The sequence below is a fragment of the Notamacropus eugenii genome, chromosome 4 (genome assembly GCF_028372415.1).
Source record: "Notamacropus eugenii isolate mMacEug1 chromosome 4, mMacEug1.pri_v2, whole genome shotgun sequence".
NCBI classification, from domain to species: Eukaryota; Metazoa; Chordata; class Mammalia; order Diprotodontia; family Macropodidae; genus Notamacropus; species Notamacropus eugenii.
In genome coordinates this window covers 59,840,112-59,859,239 of record NC_092875.1, presented here as the reverse complement: position 1 = coordinate 59,859,239, position 19,128 = coordinate 59,840,112, and the positions used below count along the sequence as shown (strand labels likewise).

At 39.9% G+C, this 19,128-nt stretch overlaps 1 protein-coding gene across 1 annotated transcript in view; it reads left to right on the top strand.

Moving 5' to 3' along the window:
- The first annotated feature begins 605 nt into the window (after nt 1-605).
- The window catches only part of MED26 (mediator complex subunit 26), a 111,299-nt gene continuing 92,776 nt past the window's right edge, over nt 606-19,128 (top strand). Inside the window, exon 1 of the mRNA XM_072601261.1 lies at nt 606-734. Coding sequence (XP_072457362.1) covers nt 663-734 — 72 coding nt within the window. The 5' untranslated portion in view covers nt 606-662. The remainder of the gene's footprint in view (nt 735-19,128) is intronic.

The window sequence follows — 19,128 nt, the reverse complement described above, 5'->3', positions numbered from 1 at the left end:
CGCCTTTCAACGTCCGTCCCACTCGGTCTCGGACGGCAAGACAGAGGGGACGTGGGGGCCGGGGAGGCGGGGTGGTAGTGGTGGGGAATTTTGGGGTTTACATTTGCGCATGCGTAGGCCTTCTTCCGAGGCCCGGAACAGCGCGGGGCAGGGTCGGGGGGAGAGCGAGGGAGAGGGAGGCTTCTTCCGGGACTGGCGGCCCAGCACCGCCCTGCGCGTGTCCGGGGAATAGGGGGCGCGCACGCTTCCCACTGCCCTTGCTCTCCTCTCTCCCCTCCCTTCCCTGCCCTCCCTCCCTTCCTTCGTCTCCCCCCCCACCTCCCAATCTCCTCAGCGTGGCGCCGGCGCTGCGTGCGGCGCGGGTTACCCAGAGTGCTTGGCGCGGGGGCTGCTCACTGGAGTTTGGTTCTCGAGGCAGCGGCGGCGGCGGCTGTGGAGGAGGCTCCTTCCTGGCGGTGGCGGCTCCTCAGGCGGCGGCGGCGGCTCGGGCAGCTCAGGCGGCGGCGGTGGCTCCGGCTCCCCCCCGTCCCCCCGCGGGGAACATGCGGCTCCGCTCCCGGAGGCCGGCGAGTGAGTGACCCCCCGCCCGGTCCCCGGTCCCCCTTCAGCCTGCCCGCCCGCCAGCCCGCCGGCCCGGCCGCCCCCCCCGCCTCGCACAGGCAATGACAGCGGCTCCGGCCTCCCCGCAGCAGATCAGGGACCGGCTGCTGCAGGCCATCGACCCCCAGAGCAACGTAAGTGTCCCGGGGGGCCGCGCCGCTCTGCGCGCCCCGCAGCGGGGAGGGGGCGGCGGGGAGGGGGCGGCGAGGGTCGGAGCGCGGGCGGCGGGCGGCGGGGCAGCAGCCGCATGGGCCCCTCTCCCCTTCTCCCCCGGCCCCGTAGCCCCGGGCACTGCACCGCCTGGCTTCTTGCGTCCCGCCGGAGCCTCGGCTCCTTTGGCCACCCCCGGCCCGCACAGACCCGGTCTTGACCGCCCGGACCCCAGCCCGGGGCCGCCGCCGGAGTGGTGCCATCCGAAGGCGGTGAGGGGGAGCTCGGCGACGCGGTGTACGCGAGACCGCGGCTTCGCGTTTGGGCCGTGAGGCCTGCGCTGGGGTTTTGGGCTGAGTGATCTCTCCTAGGAGGGTTTGGGGAAGGGGAGGCATGGCTCGGGCACCCAGCTCTCCCTCCTCTCTTCTCGGCGTCCTCTTCTCTTCCGGGGGGCACAGGAAAACCTGTCTCAGCCACCGAGGGATGGGAGGAGGCTGCGGAGCAACTGGTGTCTCGGGCCGCCCTCGAAATGCTTTCTGGAGCCCTTCTGCTGACCCCTGAGGCGGTTGTCCTGACTGCCTTCGGCCTCCCCGGGAGCCCTTCCTGGGCTGCCCAAGCCCCTCTGCTGGGAGGAAGGCCCTTGAGGGCTCTCCCCTCGGAGCTGTGGCAGGGCTGCAGGGTCTGCCTGGCCCTCGTTATTTCTTGGCCGGGGTCTTGGGGAGGGGGTGTAGTTTGGGCATTCCTGACTGTCCTCAGGAGCCAGTAGTGGTCAGTTTGGGGTGGGAGCTCCATTCCCTTCATTTTTCACTCCCTGCTCTTATTTCCATCGTCTGTCTGTCCGAATAAAAGCCTGGCCTCCAGTACTAACAGGGTCAGATTTGGGGGAGGGGGCTCAGGATTTGTTCTGGACCTTCTGACTCAGAAGCACCCTAGAGCTTGGCCTACTCAGGCTTTTCATGGTGCAAAGCCAGTGTGTTAGCCCAGGATCCCCTTGTGGGGATATGGCCTCTACATATCATGTTCTTGAGGGATTTTTCACTTGTACATACCTACTGAAAGAACATATTCTTGTGGCTTTAATGTGTTGGGCAATAGGAAAATGGGTAGCAGTTGTTGATGGTGATCTCCTAAGGTTTGAAACAAGGTACTGCATTTGCTTAAAGACCAGGAAGTGATAGTTCATATAGTCGATATTCCATGGGCCAAAGTCAAAATCTCCTTATATTTGGGCAAGTAACACATATTGTGACTTAACTGAACAGGGGGATTTTTTGTTCCTCCTTTCAGGTAAGCTGGGACATTAGTAATATGTTGTCTAGACTTCTGGAGGACTTTAATTGAAGTACATTTGCTCGTACAATTCTGACAAAAAAATTGAATGGAAGATTAAACTGTTATCAGGTATAAAGATTCTGACACATTTAATCCATTTAGGTAAACATTTGCCAAAGTAATTCTTTCAGCAGCAGAGAACACTGGGCTTCAAAAACCAGGTATGATAAAGTTAGTAGTTTTTGAAGAATTTTTTTTGCATATTTGTAATTGTTCTGCTGCAGAATTGGCAAAAGAAATCGCGGAAAATCCCCATCTCCCCCCGTCTTTTTAATGCATCTCCACTTTAATGTAGTTCAAAGCAAATTGAATTTAAACTTGACAGTGGACATATTAAGTCATCATGGCTGGCTTATTTTCAACTATACCAGAAGATACCTCTTTCATTACCGAGAACTGTTAACTCTAAACCTTAATGCCAGTTGAGTAAGTAATATTGGTAGAATCAAAAAGAAATCTGATTGTCCATAGGTGTGGAGAAAACCTCACATGAATTCCATGCCCCAGGGGACAGAGTGAAGAAATAGACAGTAGAAGAGATGGATAGAAAAAAGCAGATGAGTTCTCAGTGATCATAAAGCTATTAGTTCAACAAGCAAATTGCTGTTTGATCCTGGTGATAAAAAGAAAAGGAAAAACAGTTTCTGCTCTCTAGAAGCTTGCTTTCTAATGGGGATATAAAACATGTACGCAGATAAGTTCACACCTTAATTCAAAGAGGAACTCAGCATTAACATCTGAGTGAGGGGTCATGAAATGGTTAATGGAGGAAGGAGAGCCTGCTAGGAAGCTCAGAATTCTACAAGAATGGAGGGGAGAGGAAGTAGTGCATTCCAGGGATAGGCACAGCCTATGCAAAGGTGTGGAGCTGGAAATGAAATACTGAGTTTAGGGAAAAGAAAGTGGGGCATTATGATTAAAAGGTAGAATTCCTGAAGGGAATTAATGTTGTAATGTTCCTGCAGGATAGGACCAAATCTTCAAGAGTTTTAATGTCAAGTGGAATTGTTTGTATTTTATTTTAGAGGCATGGAACTACTGAAGATTCTTTAGCTGAGGAAGTGTCCTGGTCAGATTTCTGCTTTAGGAGGATTATCTTAGCACCTATGTGGACAATAGATTGTAGAAAAGCAGGGAAATTTTGGTTTGGGGAATAGGCCAGTAGAGAGGTTTGTACCTGGATGCAAGACCCACATGCAAGACATGTGGCAGAGGTAGAGCTGACAAGATATACAATTCACTGTTGAAACCCTTGAGTCAAATTAATTCAGGCAAGGACAGTTTTTTTTCACATAGGCACAGCATTTCTCATGTTCCAGCTATGTCTTCTTGTTTTCTTTATACTTTTTTTTTCTACTGAGATCCAAAATTAAATGTTAGGTAAATTATAACATCAGATTTTTTTTGGTGTACCTACCTGTTTCTCCTTGAATCAGTTACTACAGGTAACTTTATAGTGTGATAATGAGTTTAATTCCTAGATTACTGATTAAATTAGAAAATTATTTTTAATTCTATGGATCATCCAGCATTTTTTTTTTTTTGTAGTAAGAGTTTGGTATTGAACTCCATATGGAGATGAATTAGGTCATTGTTTGTCTTCAGGTTATTTTGTACTTTCTCACTACTTTACTTCAACCACTTTGCAGTCTACCTAATTTGAGCTACTCATGTCCCTTTTGTAATCATGTTGCTCCAAACTCCCACTTCCACGTATGGAATGTTTTTCCTTTTTTATTTCTGTCGAAATCCTTAAAGATTTGGCTCAGCTAGTGACCCCCTCACCCTCTTCCTTGATTCTTCACAGCTGAAGTATTCTCTGCCTTATCACATTTTTCATGCCTCTATTCATATTTTATTCCCTTCTTAGCTTTTAAACTTCTTGTGGTCCTAGACTTCTTTTTTTCTCTTCCATCTTTGTATCTACAATTCTTTAGATGTAGAGGGCACATAATGATCTAGGTGTATTGAGTAGAAGTTATAGAAAAGCAAATTTAAACTTCTGATATTTCTAATTCTGAGATTTTGTGATGTTTCTTGAACTTGATTGAAGAGTAGCACCTCAATTTGAGAGCTTGGCATGCAAAATTGTATTTTGTGTCAAATTTACATGAGATAGGGATTCTTAAGCTGGGGTCTGTGAACTTTGTAAAAAATAAAAAACCAAAAAAATTTTGATAACTTTTCTCAATTTAATTTATTTCCTTTTTAATACTGTGTATTTTTATGTTATGCTTTTAAAAGCATTGGTACGAAGAATGGACTTACAGGTTTTACCGGGTCACCAAAGGCATCCATGGCGGAAGAAAAGGTTAAGAACTCCTGATCTAGGATCAGATGTGAACAGGGGTTATTTACATGGGTATTAGATTGACCAGCTTTGATTGGCTTTGCCTTTCCCAGTTAAATGTTAAACATTTTGGGTAACTGACACAGGATGCTTGTGGAAAAAAATGGGACATTGTCGGAGACAAAACTAAAATTAAACCTTCTAAGAGATGTAATAAAAAAATTGTGTCATGTATTTCTTAACTTTGTAGGTGTACAATTATAGTTTAGTGCCTAAATTTACCTTTTGGTTGAAAATTAATATCAGACAATTGACCTAATATTCACAAGTCTGTAACTTTGGGGAGTCACTTTGCTGCTTCTGCTAATAATTCTGTATTGAAAAAGATTATTGGTATTGGGAAAAGTATTTCCTTGTTCTGGACTGTAGCACCAGGCATATTTCATTTAAAAAATTTTAGTTGGCTGAATCTGAGTTTTGAATTGCTTTTCAAAGGCATCTGAAATTATTTAAACAAATAAAGCTATATTCTATAATAATAATCACTGTAGCTCACTTTTATATAGCACTTTATAATTAAAAAATGTTTTCTTCACACCTCTGAGAGGTAGTATTGTTCTCTTCTTTTAGAAGAGAGAAATGAAGCTTGGAAAAGGGAAATGACAGCTGGGACTCATAACCAAGTCTTCTTACTCCCAGTCTAGTGCTAGTGCTCTTCGTACTACCGCTAGGTTTCCATCCGCAGTAGTTTTGATAGTTTATGTTTTTATGTTGAACTCAACAAACATTAAGCATCTACTCAGTGCTAGTCAGTGGCGGTACAGAGATAGATAACAAGAACCTTATTCAAGGAGTTTATAATCTAGTAGGGGAGGAGGGGAAAAGGGGATAAACCATTATGATAGTTGGAAAACTTCTTTTTGGTGCGCCTAGGTTATCATAGCCACTAGTTCCGTTCTCTTATCCCACATGCCTGAATCTCCCATACCTAGAAACCTCTATATTTCATTCTGTCAATTCCCAATGTCTCCCTATCTGTGACATCAGAAATGGGAAACCTATCAGATGGGTCTGAGATAATTTACCTCCTTCACCTTATAATCCATGACCTTCTCTTGAATCGTGGAATGTTTTGCTTATCTCTTCCTGTGGCCCTTTTGTGGATTAGTACAGTCATATACAGAACTAAGTATGATGCAAGGTAGAATGTGATAAAGACAAAGGTGGGAACTTCTTGGTCCATTTGGTTACACTTAAGTTGAATCTTGAAGGAAAAGAAGACTTTCAGGTAGAAATATGGTAAAGGATTGTTTGGAGAGGCTTGAGAAGAGACAGCCTCATGATCAGGTGCTGGGGAGGACGAGAAGCTAGGGAACAAATGATAAGAAATTTGTCTGCAACATAAAGTTCTGAAGAAGAGTAGAGTGGGGTCCATTGGAGCCTAATTGCTGCAGAGGGCCTTCAATTCCAAACTAGAGAGTTCTCTAGGTGTGTAAACTATGGCCCCTAGGCTAAATCTTAATCGTCCCTGTTTTTGTATCTGTGAAGTAAGAATGCATTTTTAAATAAAGAATACAAGAACTAGCATTAGTTAGCTAACCTCTGCTCTAGCAAAGGGAGAGTCATTTAAGTTTTTTAAGTGTTATGGTCGAATCTGAGTACTAGAAAGATTATCTTGGCACATATGTGAAGAATATATTGGAGAAGGGAGAACAGTTAGGAGACTATTAAAATAGCCCATGTGAGAGGATGTGAAACAGTGGTGGGATTAGAGAGGAGAGTAGAGGAGACTGATAGAAGGTTGTGGAAGTAGACATGGTAACTGAATAGAGAGCAAAACATATGAAGAATTAAAAGATGATTTTGAACTTTTGCATGAGGGTATAGGAGAATGGTGGTGTTATCAGTAAAAATAGAGAAGTTGGGACAAGGAATAGGTTTTTGGAGTGGGAAAATGAGTAGTTTTAGATATGTTGAGTTTTGAGGTGTTGATTGAACATCGAGGTAGAAATGGCCATTCGGCAGTTGGAAATGTGAGTTCAGGAGCATCAGGAAGGATATATGGTTTTGAGAATTTGTCCATTTAAAGGTAATGAAACCTTGAGAAGGATGCAATTGCTATAGGAGAGAGTATAGTGCTGAAAGGGGAACATTCATACTTGGCAGCTAGTGGAGGACAGTGGACTAGAGGAGTGGTTGCAGATGAGAAGAACCAGGAGATAGCTAAGGGAAGGTGGGGGGAGGGCCTTGTAGATCTTGGTGGAGGCAGTGGGCAGTATTAACCGTCCCGGAGAAAAGGCAGTTAAAAGATCTTTGCAAACCTTGGAGAGAACAGTGTCAGTATGGTTATAAACCATCTTTTTAGCTTCTTTTCCCACTACTTCCTGTTACACACACTGCTTTCTAGCCATACTAGAAATGGCTAGAAATGGCAACTTAAAATTCCTTCTCCTTCCTCGTTGCTGTTTAATATTCATTCCCCAGCTTGGCTGCTCAGAAACCTTGTCTTCCTTCAAGTTTCAGCTCAGATGCCACAGTCTTTGCTGCTTCTTCCCAGTGGTTAATGGTCTCCACCTGCTCACATCACCTTGTATTTACTGGTGTTACTCTAGTTTTCTCTCCTCCACTCTTATGCCTTATAACTCATTGGGGGCAGGGACTATCCTTGTACCCTTCACACAAAAAATTTTATAAATAAATGTTTGTTGAATTGAAATGAATAGAAAAGTTGCCAAGTAGTGCAAAGGCCCTGATAAGGTTAGATACCATTGAATTTATAGTAGACTTGGTCAGCATTTTTTTTCCTTTTTAGCCCCAGAGCCCAGAATAGTGCCTTGTCCATATCACGCATTTAATATGTGCATATTGTTCTTTAGCATTATCATGACTATTTTTTGGAGCTTTCCCTTCAATCCTGTAAGTTACATTATCCCTTTTCACAGATGAGGATATTGAGTCTCAGAGAAGAGAAATGGCTTCCTGGTAAATAGTAGGGCTAGGACTCAAACCCAGATCTTCTGACTTCTACTACAGTACTTTATCACTAGACCTTGTTGAGATTGTTTATAAACACTAAATATTGCCTTTCTGTTCCTCAAAACTCTTTAGTACATTGGTGTAAAATCTTTAAAAACATCTTTCTGAGTTACAACTGCACCAACTTAATTTTATAGGTAGTATAAGTAATAGAATTACCTTTATTATTTGCTCCTTTAGGAAAATATGGTAGATTCAAATTTAATTTTTGGCATCTATTAAATGCTTTTTTTCTCTTAAATTATTATGTGTAAGAATAAATTTATATGGCATGTTGATTTGAAAAATTATTTTCTCAATAATTCTTCAAGATAGTTATTACAAATATTATCCCCATATTACAGATGACAAAACTGAGGATCTGAGGGGGAAGGGACTTGTTTCTGGTCACACAGTTAATGTATCTGAGTCAAGATTCAAGCCTAGGTCTCCTAATTCCATTGTAACACTCTCTATTACACTATGCTTTAGGGCTATTCATGACTTGGACTGGGTCATAAATTTTTGAATATGGAATAAGAAAATATTAATCATATATCCTACTAATTATGATTCTGTAGTACATCTTATATTTCAACTTTTAAAATATTTATTTCTTATGTTTTTACATTGCCTAAATTTTTCCCAGTCTCTTTCCTCCTAATCCCTCCTAGGGAGCCATCCCATGTAACAAAAGAATATTTTTTAAAGAAAAAGAGTAAGAGGAAAAAAAAATCATCAAAACTCACCAATATATCAAAAAATTCCAAAATCCCTGATTTGGTTGCTTATTCAATTTAACTTACTTAAACAGTTTATTACATCATTGATTATGATCCCCCAGATTAATACCTGGTGACCAACTTTCAGAGAAGAGTTTTCAAACTAATCAGTAAACAGATATGCATTAAGCAAGGTCTACTGTGTGTCAGTCTCTGGGCCTAAGTGTTGGGTATACAAAGATAATGATCGAACAGTTCTGTCTCTGAGGGGAGAGAGAGACATACACACACATACATGTTATATATACACATATATACGCAGAAAATATGTAGTTTGTGCAGACTATATCCAAAATAGCAGAGGTAGTTTGTGGACAGACTACCGTAGCACCCAGGGGAGTCAGGAAGGGCTTCATGAAGGTTTCATGTTGCTCTGAAGGTTGAAGTAGGGCAGGGTTTCCAAGAGACAGAAATTAGGAGGGATACCATTGCCAGCATAGAATACAGTCAGTACAAAATTATAGGCAAAGGAGATGGAGAATCATGGGTAGGAAACGGCAAGTAGGCCAATATGGCTGGATAAGAGATTGCATGGTGGGGAATGATTTCTGTGGTTTGCCCTTGGTTCTCAAAGAGGATCATGATGTAAGGAATTGATGTCATGACTTGCAAGTAAGTTGGATTTAAGTGAGGGTTGTGCAGAGTTACTAGCCTCACTCTCTTTTCTGGAGCCATCTGGGTCCAGCGGCAAGATATAGATAATGACTACTGGAGATGGCTCTGGATGCAGTGGGAGACTTTGGCCTTTTTAAAGTTAAGATCTTTCCCAGGTCCCAGTCTGACTGAGGTAATGACTGTTCAGTCTAGGTAAGAAATGAGGCAAAGAAGGGCTTCTTTTACCTAGTTTAAAAAATAAAGAAGAAAAACCAATCTGAGCCATCAGGACCCAAACAACGACTGACCAACTGAGGCTTGGTCTGGGACCTATTGGCCATTTAATAAGAGCCAGAGTGATTTGAGTTTAAGGCTTGGTCCTTAAAAAAGAAATATAGCTTGTAAACTCCAATATATCTTGCAGAGTTTTAGCAATCAAAATTTATGTTCCTTTAAATAGACCACCTGCAAGAAGGGTGTGATTCTCTATATGAACAAAGACAGATGAGGAAAAGAGAGTGAGTAATGTCTAAAAAGACTGGAAAGGCAGGGAAGTGTTGGGTTGTGATGTTTATGTTTGATTATAAGGGTATAGCAAACCACTGGGGTTTTATTGAGTAAGTAGGTAAAATGATCAGACACACTTTAGCAATAGAATATCCCTTTGGTAGCTTTGTGGAAGATTTATTGCAACTGGAGAAACTCTTAGTTTATACTTGGAAGGCAATTAGGGCTTAGTAGCGACCTGTTTGAGATTGTACACAAGTGCCCTATGCTGGCACAGGGTTTGAGAGCCACATGGGAATAGAGTTTTAGTGGAGGTCTATGCAAAATGAGTGCCTAACGATGAATTAGCATTGAATTGAATCTCAGACTATAAAAAATTGAATTGAATCTCTGGCTAAAAAAGAACTTGGGGAAATGTAATTTTAAGACCAGTGAAAGGAGGTAGTACATGGAACATATATTTGGAATGACTCAACCCAAGAGAATAGTAGAGGCTGAAAACATGGATTTAAGAAGTATTTGAGACCACATAGAACTGAATGCTAATATGTTAAGGGACGCCAAAGATGTTTGGGGTACTTTGCCAGCCTTTGGAAGATAATGTAATCTCCATAGGGCGCTGATAAAATATGTTCAAAGGACTAAGACTAGAATTATAGATCTAGAACTGGAAAGCGGTGGGGGAGGGGGCCACTTTAGAAACTGTTTAGTCCAGAGGTATCAAACTGGAGTCCCAACTCAGTTTAAAATATAATTGATGACTGTTTGACAAAGTAAACATACAACAGAGGTGTTAGTTTATGATTTTTTAAATTAATGTAGCCTGCAGGGATCCCTTTCTAGAGTTGGACAGTACTGCTGTAGTTTGTGTCTCTAACTTTATAGATGAGGAAACTGAGGTCCAGGGAAGTTGAATCACTTGCCCACAGGTCTCTACTAAGCCATAATTGCCTTCCAAGTATAAACTAAGACTTTCTCCAGTTGCAATAAGTCTTCCACAAAGCTACCAAAGGGATATTCTATTCCTAAAGTGTGTGTCTGATCATTCTACCTACTTACTCAGTAAGTAAGTAGGAAATATCTTGTGTTCTAATTCCCCTGTGTTTCCTGGGCGTAGAACTTGTGAACAAAATTTAAAATGTAGACAACTATAACTTAAACATAAATTTGTTGTTGTTCAGTCATGTTCTATTCTTTGTGACCCCATTTAGGGTTTTCTTGACAAAGATACTGGAGTGGTTTGCTGTTTCCTTTTCCAGCTCATTTTACAGATGAAGAAACTGAGGTACATAGGGGTTAAGTGACTTGTTCAGGATTACACAGCTAGTCTGAGGTCACATTTGAACTCAGGTCTTCCTGTCTCCAGTCTCAGTGCTTTATCCACTGTGTCATCTAGTTGCCTCCAAAATATAAATAATAACGCTTAATACAGATTGAAGAGACAAAAATATTGTCACTTAAAAGGATATAGATTTTGATTCTGTCACTGGGGCAGGATGAGAAATCCAGAAGTGTGGACTCTGAATTAATTCCGTAAACATTGTCTGCCTTGGGCAAGGCATCCTGCTAGATGTTGGAAATAACAGGGACAAAATACAGCCGTCCTTAATTACATGGAGCTGATGTTCTGCTTGGAATGAGCAAAGATAAAGATCACCAACAACTCTGAGAACCAGGGAAAGTTTTACGGAGGAGGTGAGGAAGAAGAGCCTTTCAGATACAGGAACCTGTGTGAATGTACCAAGATGGGAGTCCAATCAGTAGTTTCTAGGCTAATGTGCCTGGAAGTATGAAGGGAAATAATAATGAGATCAGCTAGGAGAAGCGTTGTTTCATTTATTTAGAGTTCATTCATTTTGCAGATGAGGAAATCTCAGAAGACTTGAAGTGACATGTATAAGGTCACATAAATAGTAAGTTCAGAAGTCATTATTGAAACGTGGGTCTGCTGACTCCAGATTCAGTGTTAAGTTCCCTATTTCTGTTGAGTGCACCAACATTACCCTAGGAATAAGGTTTGCAGCTTTAGAGTCATTTTTGACTTCCATGTCCTCCATATATAATCATTTGACAAATCTTGTTGATTTTATTTCCACATTATTTGTGTTACTCCTCCACCATCTTAGTTCAAACTCTTGTCAACATTTATCCGGACTATTGCAGTAGTTTCTTTTTAAAAACATTTTTATTGATATCTTTTATTTATGTTGCCTAAAAGAAAAAGATCGGTAAAAATGGGTTAATATATTAAAAAAATATGCCATGTTTCTCATCTGTGAACCTCTTGCCTCTTCATAAGAGTGGAGGGAAGGAGTTCTTCATCTTTTTGGGGGGCCAATCTCATTCTTGGTAATTTTGCTTTCAGTAATTTACTTTCAGTTTTGTGATGTTTTTAAATTGTTGTGGTCTTTGACCACATTGCTTTCTTGGCTCTACTTGATTTTATATCATTTGTATAAGTCAAAGGGTGTAGTAATTTTATTTACATACTTCCAAATAATTTTCCAGTCATTGTATTAATGATTGTACTGATTCTGCTCTGCCAGCAATTTGCTAGTGTCCATATCTTCCCACAGTCTTTCTAATGTTGACTTTTTCAATCTTTTGTCATCTTTGCTAATTTTGTGGGAGTGAGTTAAGACCTTCTGCATTTATTTTATCATTAGTGATTTGGAACATTATTTTTTTTATGATTACTTCTAGTTTACTGATCTTTAGAGAACTATTTGCTCATATCCTTTTACCATTCAACAATTGAAGATTGGCTTTTGGTCTTATACAGAGTATCTCAAAAGTCTTAGTGCAGTTTTAAGCTTTAATAACTTCAGAAATATAAATGCTACAGATTTACTGAAAGCATCATTTGAAAATTTCCTTTTTTTTACACTGTTTTGTGAATTTTGACTGATGAAATTTTAATTTTAACAAGACGGGACACTGTCATTACACGTTGTATGTGGGGGACAATTTCTGGATAACACTGGTGGGTTAGTGGAGCAAGTCCCTTTGCTTGAGCACCTCTGTCACTTGTTCTGTCTACATTACACTTTTTTGATGGGATCATGATAGAATTGTCATGTATGCATCAAAACCATGTTCTTTGATTTGATTTTAAGGCTAGGATTACAAATGCAATCTTTTCATGCACTGAGTTGAAAGTTTATTATGAAGTTATGTCTATCACAAGATGGTGCTTAAGTTGAATTTTAAAAGAAATATCACTATTTAAAAACATTAAATAACTTGTCACTTCTATTTTGTAAGTTTGTAATATTTATACTTGTGAAATTAAACTTAAAATTGCATTGAGAGTTTTGGGACACCCTGTATGTTAGTTATCTATATATAGTTTGGATAGCAAACCTTTATGCAATAGCATTTTAATTGGATTCTCTCCTTTGTTTAATTCATCTTCCATTTAGCTACCAAATCGATATTCCTAAAACACAAGTCTGATTATGTCACTCTTGTGTTCAAAACTTTTAGGCCCCTAGAGGGGCCTGGAGTCAGGAAGACTTATTGTACTGAGTTCAAATCTTGATTCAAACACTTACTAGCTGTGAGATCATGGGCAAGTCATTGAACCCTGTTTGTTTCAGTTTTTCTCATCTGTAAAATGAGCTGGAGAAGGAAATGGCAAACCACTCCAGTATCTCTGCCAAGGAAGTCCCATATGGGGTCACCAAAAAATTGGACATGACTGAGAAACAACTGAAGAACAACAAATTACTTCTAGGGCCAAAAATAAAAAAATTTAACTTGGTATTTAAAGCTCTTCCCAGTCTGGCTCTAACCTGTTTTTAAAAATTCTATCTTAAAAATTTTTTCAAGTAATAAGTATTTTTTTTTAATAGCCTATTCCTTTCACTCTCCTCCCACTATTAAGCAAATTAAAAACCAAAAAAGTATTCTCTCAATATATATCTACATAATCCAGCAAAACAAACTCCTGTTTAGCAATGTCTGCAAATGTATGTGGTTCTGCATTTTAAATTCATCACTCTCTATAAGGAGGTGTCATTCACGTAGGGTCTTTTGGATTCATAATTTATTATTGTGTTGGTCAGAGTTCTGAAGTTGTTCAAATTAGTTTTTCCCTATAATTTTACATAAATTTTTTTTCCTGATTCTGTTCACTTTATTCTACATCAGTTCATAAAGGTCTTCTTTCTAATGGTCTCTGAAACTGAAGTTGTCCATTTCACCATTTGTTATGGCGTAGTAGCATTCAATTACATCCCACATACCACAATTTGTGTAGCCATTCCCCAGTAAGTGGACATTCCTTTAGTTTCCAGTTTTAGCCTACCCTAAAAAGAGTTATTACAAATATTTTTGTACATATACTTGCTCTTTCTTTAGGGTATTTTAGTGTATCTTTTCTAAACTGATTTTCATAGTCTACCTCATCTACTCTACTTGTTGTTCCTGGTATAGGACATTCTACCTCCTGCCTCTCTCCTGGTGCACAGGTTACCCTCCCCTGCCCAGAATACCTTTTCTCCTTAACTTTTGCCTTTTGGAACCCTTAGTTCATTTTAGATTTAGTTCGAGTGCCATCTCCTACCAGGAGGCCTTTCATCATCCTCCCAAGTTGTTATTGCTCTCCATCTTTCCAAATTATGTAGTATTTGCTTTATGTGTAAATTTTGTGTTTACTTGTACAAATTCATATGCTTTCCCCCAATAGAATGTTAGCTCCTCAAGTTGTGGAATTGGTTTTTGTCTTTGTGTCCTCAGCCTGGTGAATTGGATTTGACCCTAGGTCATCTGACTCCGGATCCAGCAAGTTTTCCACTCCATCATATATTTTGGAGTCAAACTGTGGAGAATTTAAAATGCAGTTGAGGAGTTGTTATTTTATACTAGATATAATAGAGAATACTGAAGGTTATGGAGCAGGGAAGTGAAATATAGTCAAACCAATGCTTTAAAAAAATTCTCATAGCAACTGTGTGGAAGCTGTTTGGAAAGTGAATTAATTGAAAAGAATAAGTGAATGAAAAAATTAAACATAACTGTGTACAGCTCTGTGCTAAATGCTTAGGATACAGGTAGAAAAGTGAGACAGTCCCTGCTCTTAAAGAGTTCAAATTCTACTGGGGAAGACCACAGATGTAGAAGGTTTCAACTACAAGCCAAGTAGAAAGACCTATTCTTAGGTTGCATTGACAAAACTGATTGTAATGCATCATTTTGGATGTCGTTCCACTGATAAATATGGCTTATCAGTTTCTGATGTTGAACCATTTGAACAATATCAGGGACTTCGGTGGCAAGAACTTTATAAATGAAGCACCCACAGAAGCAGTTGTCAGGCCCTATCCAAATGGAGATTGCTTCCTAGGACTTCGCTGGAAGCACACTCAGTGATGAGAGGTGGAGGGAGGACATTGCCCCTTCCTGGGCTCTTGGGCTTCTTTGCAGGACGATGGCAATTAGTGGGAATGCTTGGTCCCTTTACAGGAGTTGTTTCTTCCCCCAGGATCTGGGTTGGAAGCAGGACTTGTTGCCTAGAAGGCACTGCTTTTTTTCTCTTCTGTTTGAGAATTGCTGGTTGAAATAGTGGTAGTGGTTGACTTGACTGGCACAAGCTGTCTTCTGTTTTTAAATAAATAAAAATAAAAGAATGTGAATTTTCCAAATTGAGTACAAGAGTTTCATTTTCTTTCTTAGGCCAGTGTGCCTTAGGAGAGGTATTCAGCTATACTGTATATCAGTGTATGGTACTTGAAAGCAAGTTGTAACTAATGCATATCTGAAACTGGTGTTGTGGAAACTCATTTAATAGATAAAAGTTTCTAGACTACTAGAAGGTATTATGTTCAAAGCAGTCTTGGGCTTGGGAGTTAAAGGGGCAATTGATCTGTTTGGAAAAATAAGCCTTAAATTTTGACCTAAAGTGAGGATAAAAGCAATTATAGTTTATTCTTGAATTCTTAGAACAGCTGTAAAAATCAACAGCTCCTCAGGGATGTAAGGGGAAGGAGAGTTGGTAATTTTTACCGCGTTTTCATTTACTGACTCAACTTTTTTTTCCCTAAGATGCTACATCTGAACATTAGAGAAGATGATTTGGAAAATAACTGTGAGCTTGCTTAGTGATTTTCCTCCTGGAAAATTGGATAAGTAGATTTATTCCCCTTTTCTAAGTTCTTATCAGCTCTTACTGCTTGCTAGAAGCTTGGATTCTTAGTTCTAAGTGCTCTACTTTGTCCGTAGAGTTTGTGCTGCATTGTTTTCTGTGTAGCCACCTTTATCTGTTCCATGATAAGTTTTCAGAATGTTTGACCAGGATTGGGAATCAACCTATGGCTGTTGTTTAAGAAAATTGGCCGACCTTCATTTTGCACCTGTTATTGTATACATTGAATTGAATGAGTGTGGGAAAGGTTTCCAGTGGTAGGGGGTGGTGAGGGTTGCAGAAGCATCTTAAGTGAATGAAAATATTTTCCTAGAGATTCCTCAGACATATCATTAAAGGTACTGTTGATAACTTTGGGTCTCAGTTTTTTCAACTGTGAAGTACTTGAGAGAGTAGGATTAATCCTTTAGGTTCCTTTTACCTTTTAAATCCAGATGTTCTCTTCCAGCTCTAACCTTTCAAGTCATTGTGTAAGCACCTTGGAAGGTAAATCATTGTAGAAGTAGTGTGATTTTAAAAAATATTATTCTTGAAATGCAAAAATTTCTCCTTATCCTCTTTTCTTCCTTTTCCCACATAAGTTCCTTAAGGGCGAGAATCTTTTAATTTTTGTCTTTATGTTCCCATCCTCTAGCCTTCTGGGTGACAAACTGGGTGACCAGTGACAAACAGCGGCCTTGATGGTTTTCAGTCTGTATCATCAGATGTAACATTCAAATAAATGAAATCACAGAAGCATTTGTGTATTTAAGTATTTATCACTAGCAGTTAGTGCAGTGATCTGCACATGTGAGGCACTGGATAGATACATTAGGTTATATTTTGTAAATTACGGTTTTTCCAGATGCCAGTAAGGATCTAATGTTAAAGATGTAAAAGGACTAACATCTTGTGAATATTGATAGGTAGAACTGCTTGTGTGAGGTTTTAAACATATACTTGTGTTTATTGGGGAAAAAAATAGGAGTTTTGAAAGCCCCTAGAACTAATTGTAGAAAATGTCACCTAACCTCTTTTTATGTTGTTCAGTCGTTTCTCAGTCATGTCCAGCTCTTTATGGCTCTATTTGGGGTTTGCCGTTTCGTTCTTCAGTTGATTTTACAGATGAGGAAAACTGAGGCAAACAGGGTGAAGTAACTTGCCCAGGGTCACACAGCTAGTAAATGTGTGATACCAGATTTGAATTTAAGAAGATGAGTCTTCCTGACTCTAGGCTGGGCACTCTGTCCACTTGGACACCTAACTCTCACCTCATATACCTTTCCAGCCTCTCCTTTCCTCCATGCTATTCCCTGATATTGTCCTATTCTCCCTTGTCTTTTGCTTATGTGAGCTATCATATTGGGAATGGATTTTTTCCTGGTTATTGAAGCCTACTTCTTATGTGGTAGAGAATAGGGCACTGGACTTGAAATGACCCTGCTCCAGACACTTGACACCTGTGTGGTGCTAGACAAATCACTTAACCTCTGTGTACCTCAGGTTTACTCATAAGTAAAATGAGGATTTAGACTTGATGGCTCCCAAGGTTTCTTCTAGCTTTAAATCTATAATTCTAAGACTGTATTAGAATTTGGGCAGTTGTATGAACAGCAATGCAAATGCTTTATTGCAGGCTACCTTTCTTCATGTGCAGATTATAAAGATTTTTTATGAATACCAAACAAGGTTTTGTTTTAGATCCTGGAAGTATAGGGAGTCACTGAAGTTTATTGAATAGGCAGATGACATGGTCAGACCCTCACCACTTTAGGAAGATTACTTTGGCACCTGTGAATGGAGTTTGGACTGAATTGGGGCGAAGCTTGAGGCACACAGATTCACCACAGGCTATTATGTGGTCCAGTTGTGATGTGATAAGATCCCTATACCAGAAGTAGTGGCAGTGTCAGAGGAGAGAAGGAAGTGTATTCAAGAGATGTTGCAAAGGTGAAATTGACACTCACTTCATATAAGTTCCAGGGTTTTTCTGAAACTGCCCTTTCCATCATTTCTAATGACAAATAATATTCCTTTACATTTTTATACCATAATTTGTTCAGCCATTCCCCAATTGATGGTTACTTCCTTATTTTCTAGTTCTTTCCACCACAAAAAAAAGCTGCTATAAATATTTTTGTATATGTAGGTTCTTTTTCTTCAGTCGATTTTTGGTGCACAGACCAGTAGTGCGATTACTTGGTGTGCACAGTTCAGTAATGTTTTGGGGTGTGACTTTCCTAATGTTTCTTATATTTGGATTTTTAACTTGATAAGGCTAGATAAAAAAAAAACCAACTTCATTTAAAAAGTTTACTTACACAAAAGAGAATAAGTAGAAAGTTCAGAAGAGGTAACAGAAAAGCAGTCAGTGATCAAATTGCAATTAAAATTAATATACACTTAAAAACAAGCCATGTGTAATAGAGATTTCATAGTATACAGTTCTCTTTCTATAATGATATTCATGTTTCTTGATTATCAAGGTCATCATAAAAAATTAAAATGAAGTTTTCTAATAAACTAATGAATATTATAGATATTATTGAATAAAGTTTTCTGTCCATGATTGGTCTCATATGATATTGTCTCATTTTTATAACTTTTTTTATAGTACACTTACCCCCAAAACTCCTTCGAGGAAAATAGTCCTTTTAGTACATCTATTTTTGTAATGAATCTGAGTCGCCACCCAGTTAGTAAGTAGTGGAACTTAGAAACAAACCCAGGTCTCCTGATGCCTAGTATGGTGTTCTTTCTGTGTGCTTACTGTTTAGACCCAACTTTGGGGGATAAGCAAGTTAGGGAGTATAGGGGAAGATAAGAAAGTTGTTTACTTATAACATGGACTTTGTAGGTAATGAACATCTCTGTGGATCTTACATTCTTTCCAGTACTGAAGCTATAGAGTAGTTTGGAATTGATGACCTAATTTAACAAAGGTATAGTCCTTGACTCCTCACTCTTACATCCTCCTCCCCCCATATCAAACTTGTTGCTAAGTCCAATCAATTCTGTCTTCTCTGCTATGGAACACTTTTTGTCTTCGTGTCCTTACTGCCCTCGTGCAGTAAGGGTACCACCTCATTCCTGGACTATTAAAATAGCTAGCTGGTTGGTCTCACTGCATCAGTTCTTTTATACCTTACCTCTCCCCCCTCACTTCCTACCTCACCTTGTACAGTTCCATCAGGTGACACTGGCCCCTTTGCTGTGCCTTAAACAAGACAGTCCATCTTCAGACTCCTGGTAGTTTTCACCGCCGTTGCCTGTACTTGGAGCTCTCTAACTCCTCAACTCAACATCTGAGCTTCCCTGACTTTCTTCTAAAGTACCACTTTCTGCAAGAAGCCTTTCTTGATTCTCCTTAATTTTAGTGTTTTCTTTCTGTTGATTATCTTCAATTTATCCTACATTTAACTTGTTTGCACATGGTTTTTTTTTTTCATGTTATCTACCCCATTATACTGTGAGTGCCTGCAGAGCAGGGACTGTCTTTTACCTTTTTTCTTTAACCCCCTGGTACTTACTTAGCACGTCTGGCACATGGTAGGTTCTCAATAAATGTTTATTGACTGTTAGTTGACTGACATTCCTGTCCATCCTCCAGTAAACTGTCAAAGATTACTTTGGGGAGGGAGGAGCAAGACTAACTAACCATGTTACACCCCCTGATTCAGTAAATCCTTGTCACTCCCCATTGCCCTTAGGATCAAATACATAATTCTCTGTGT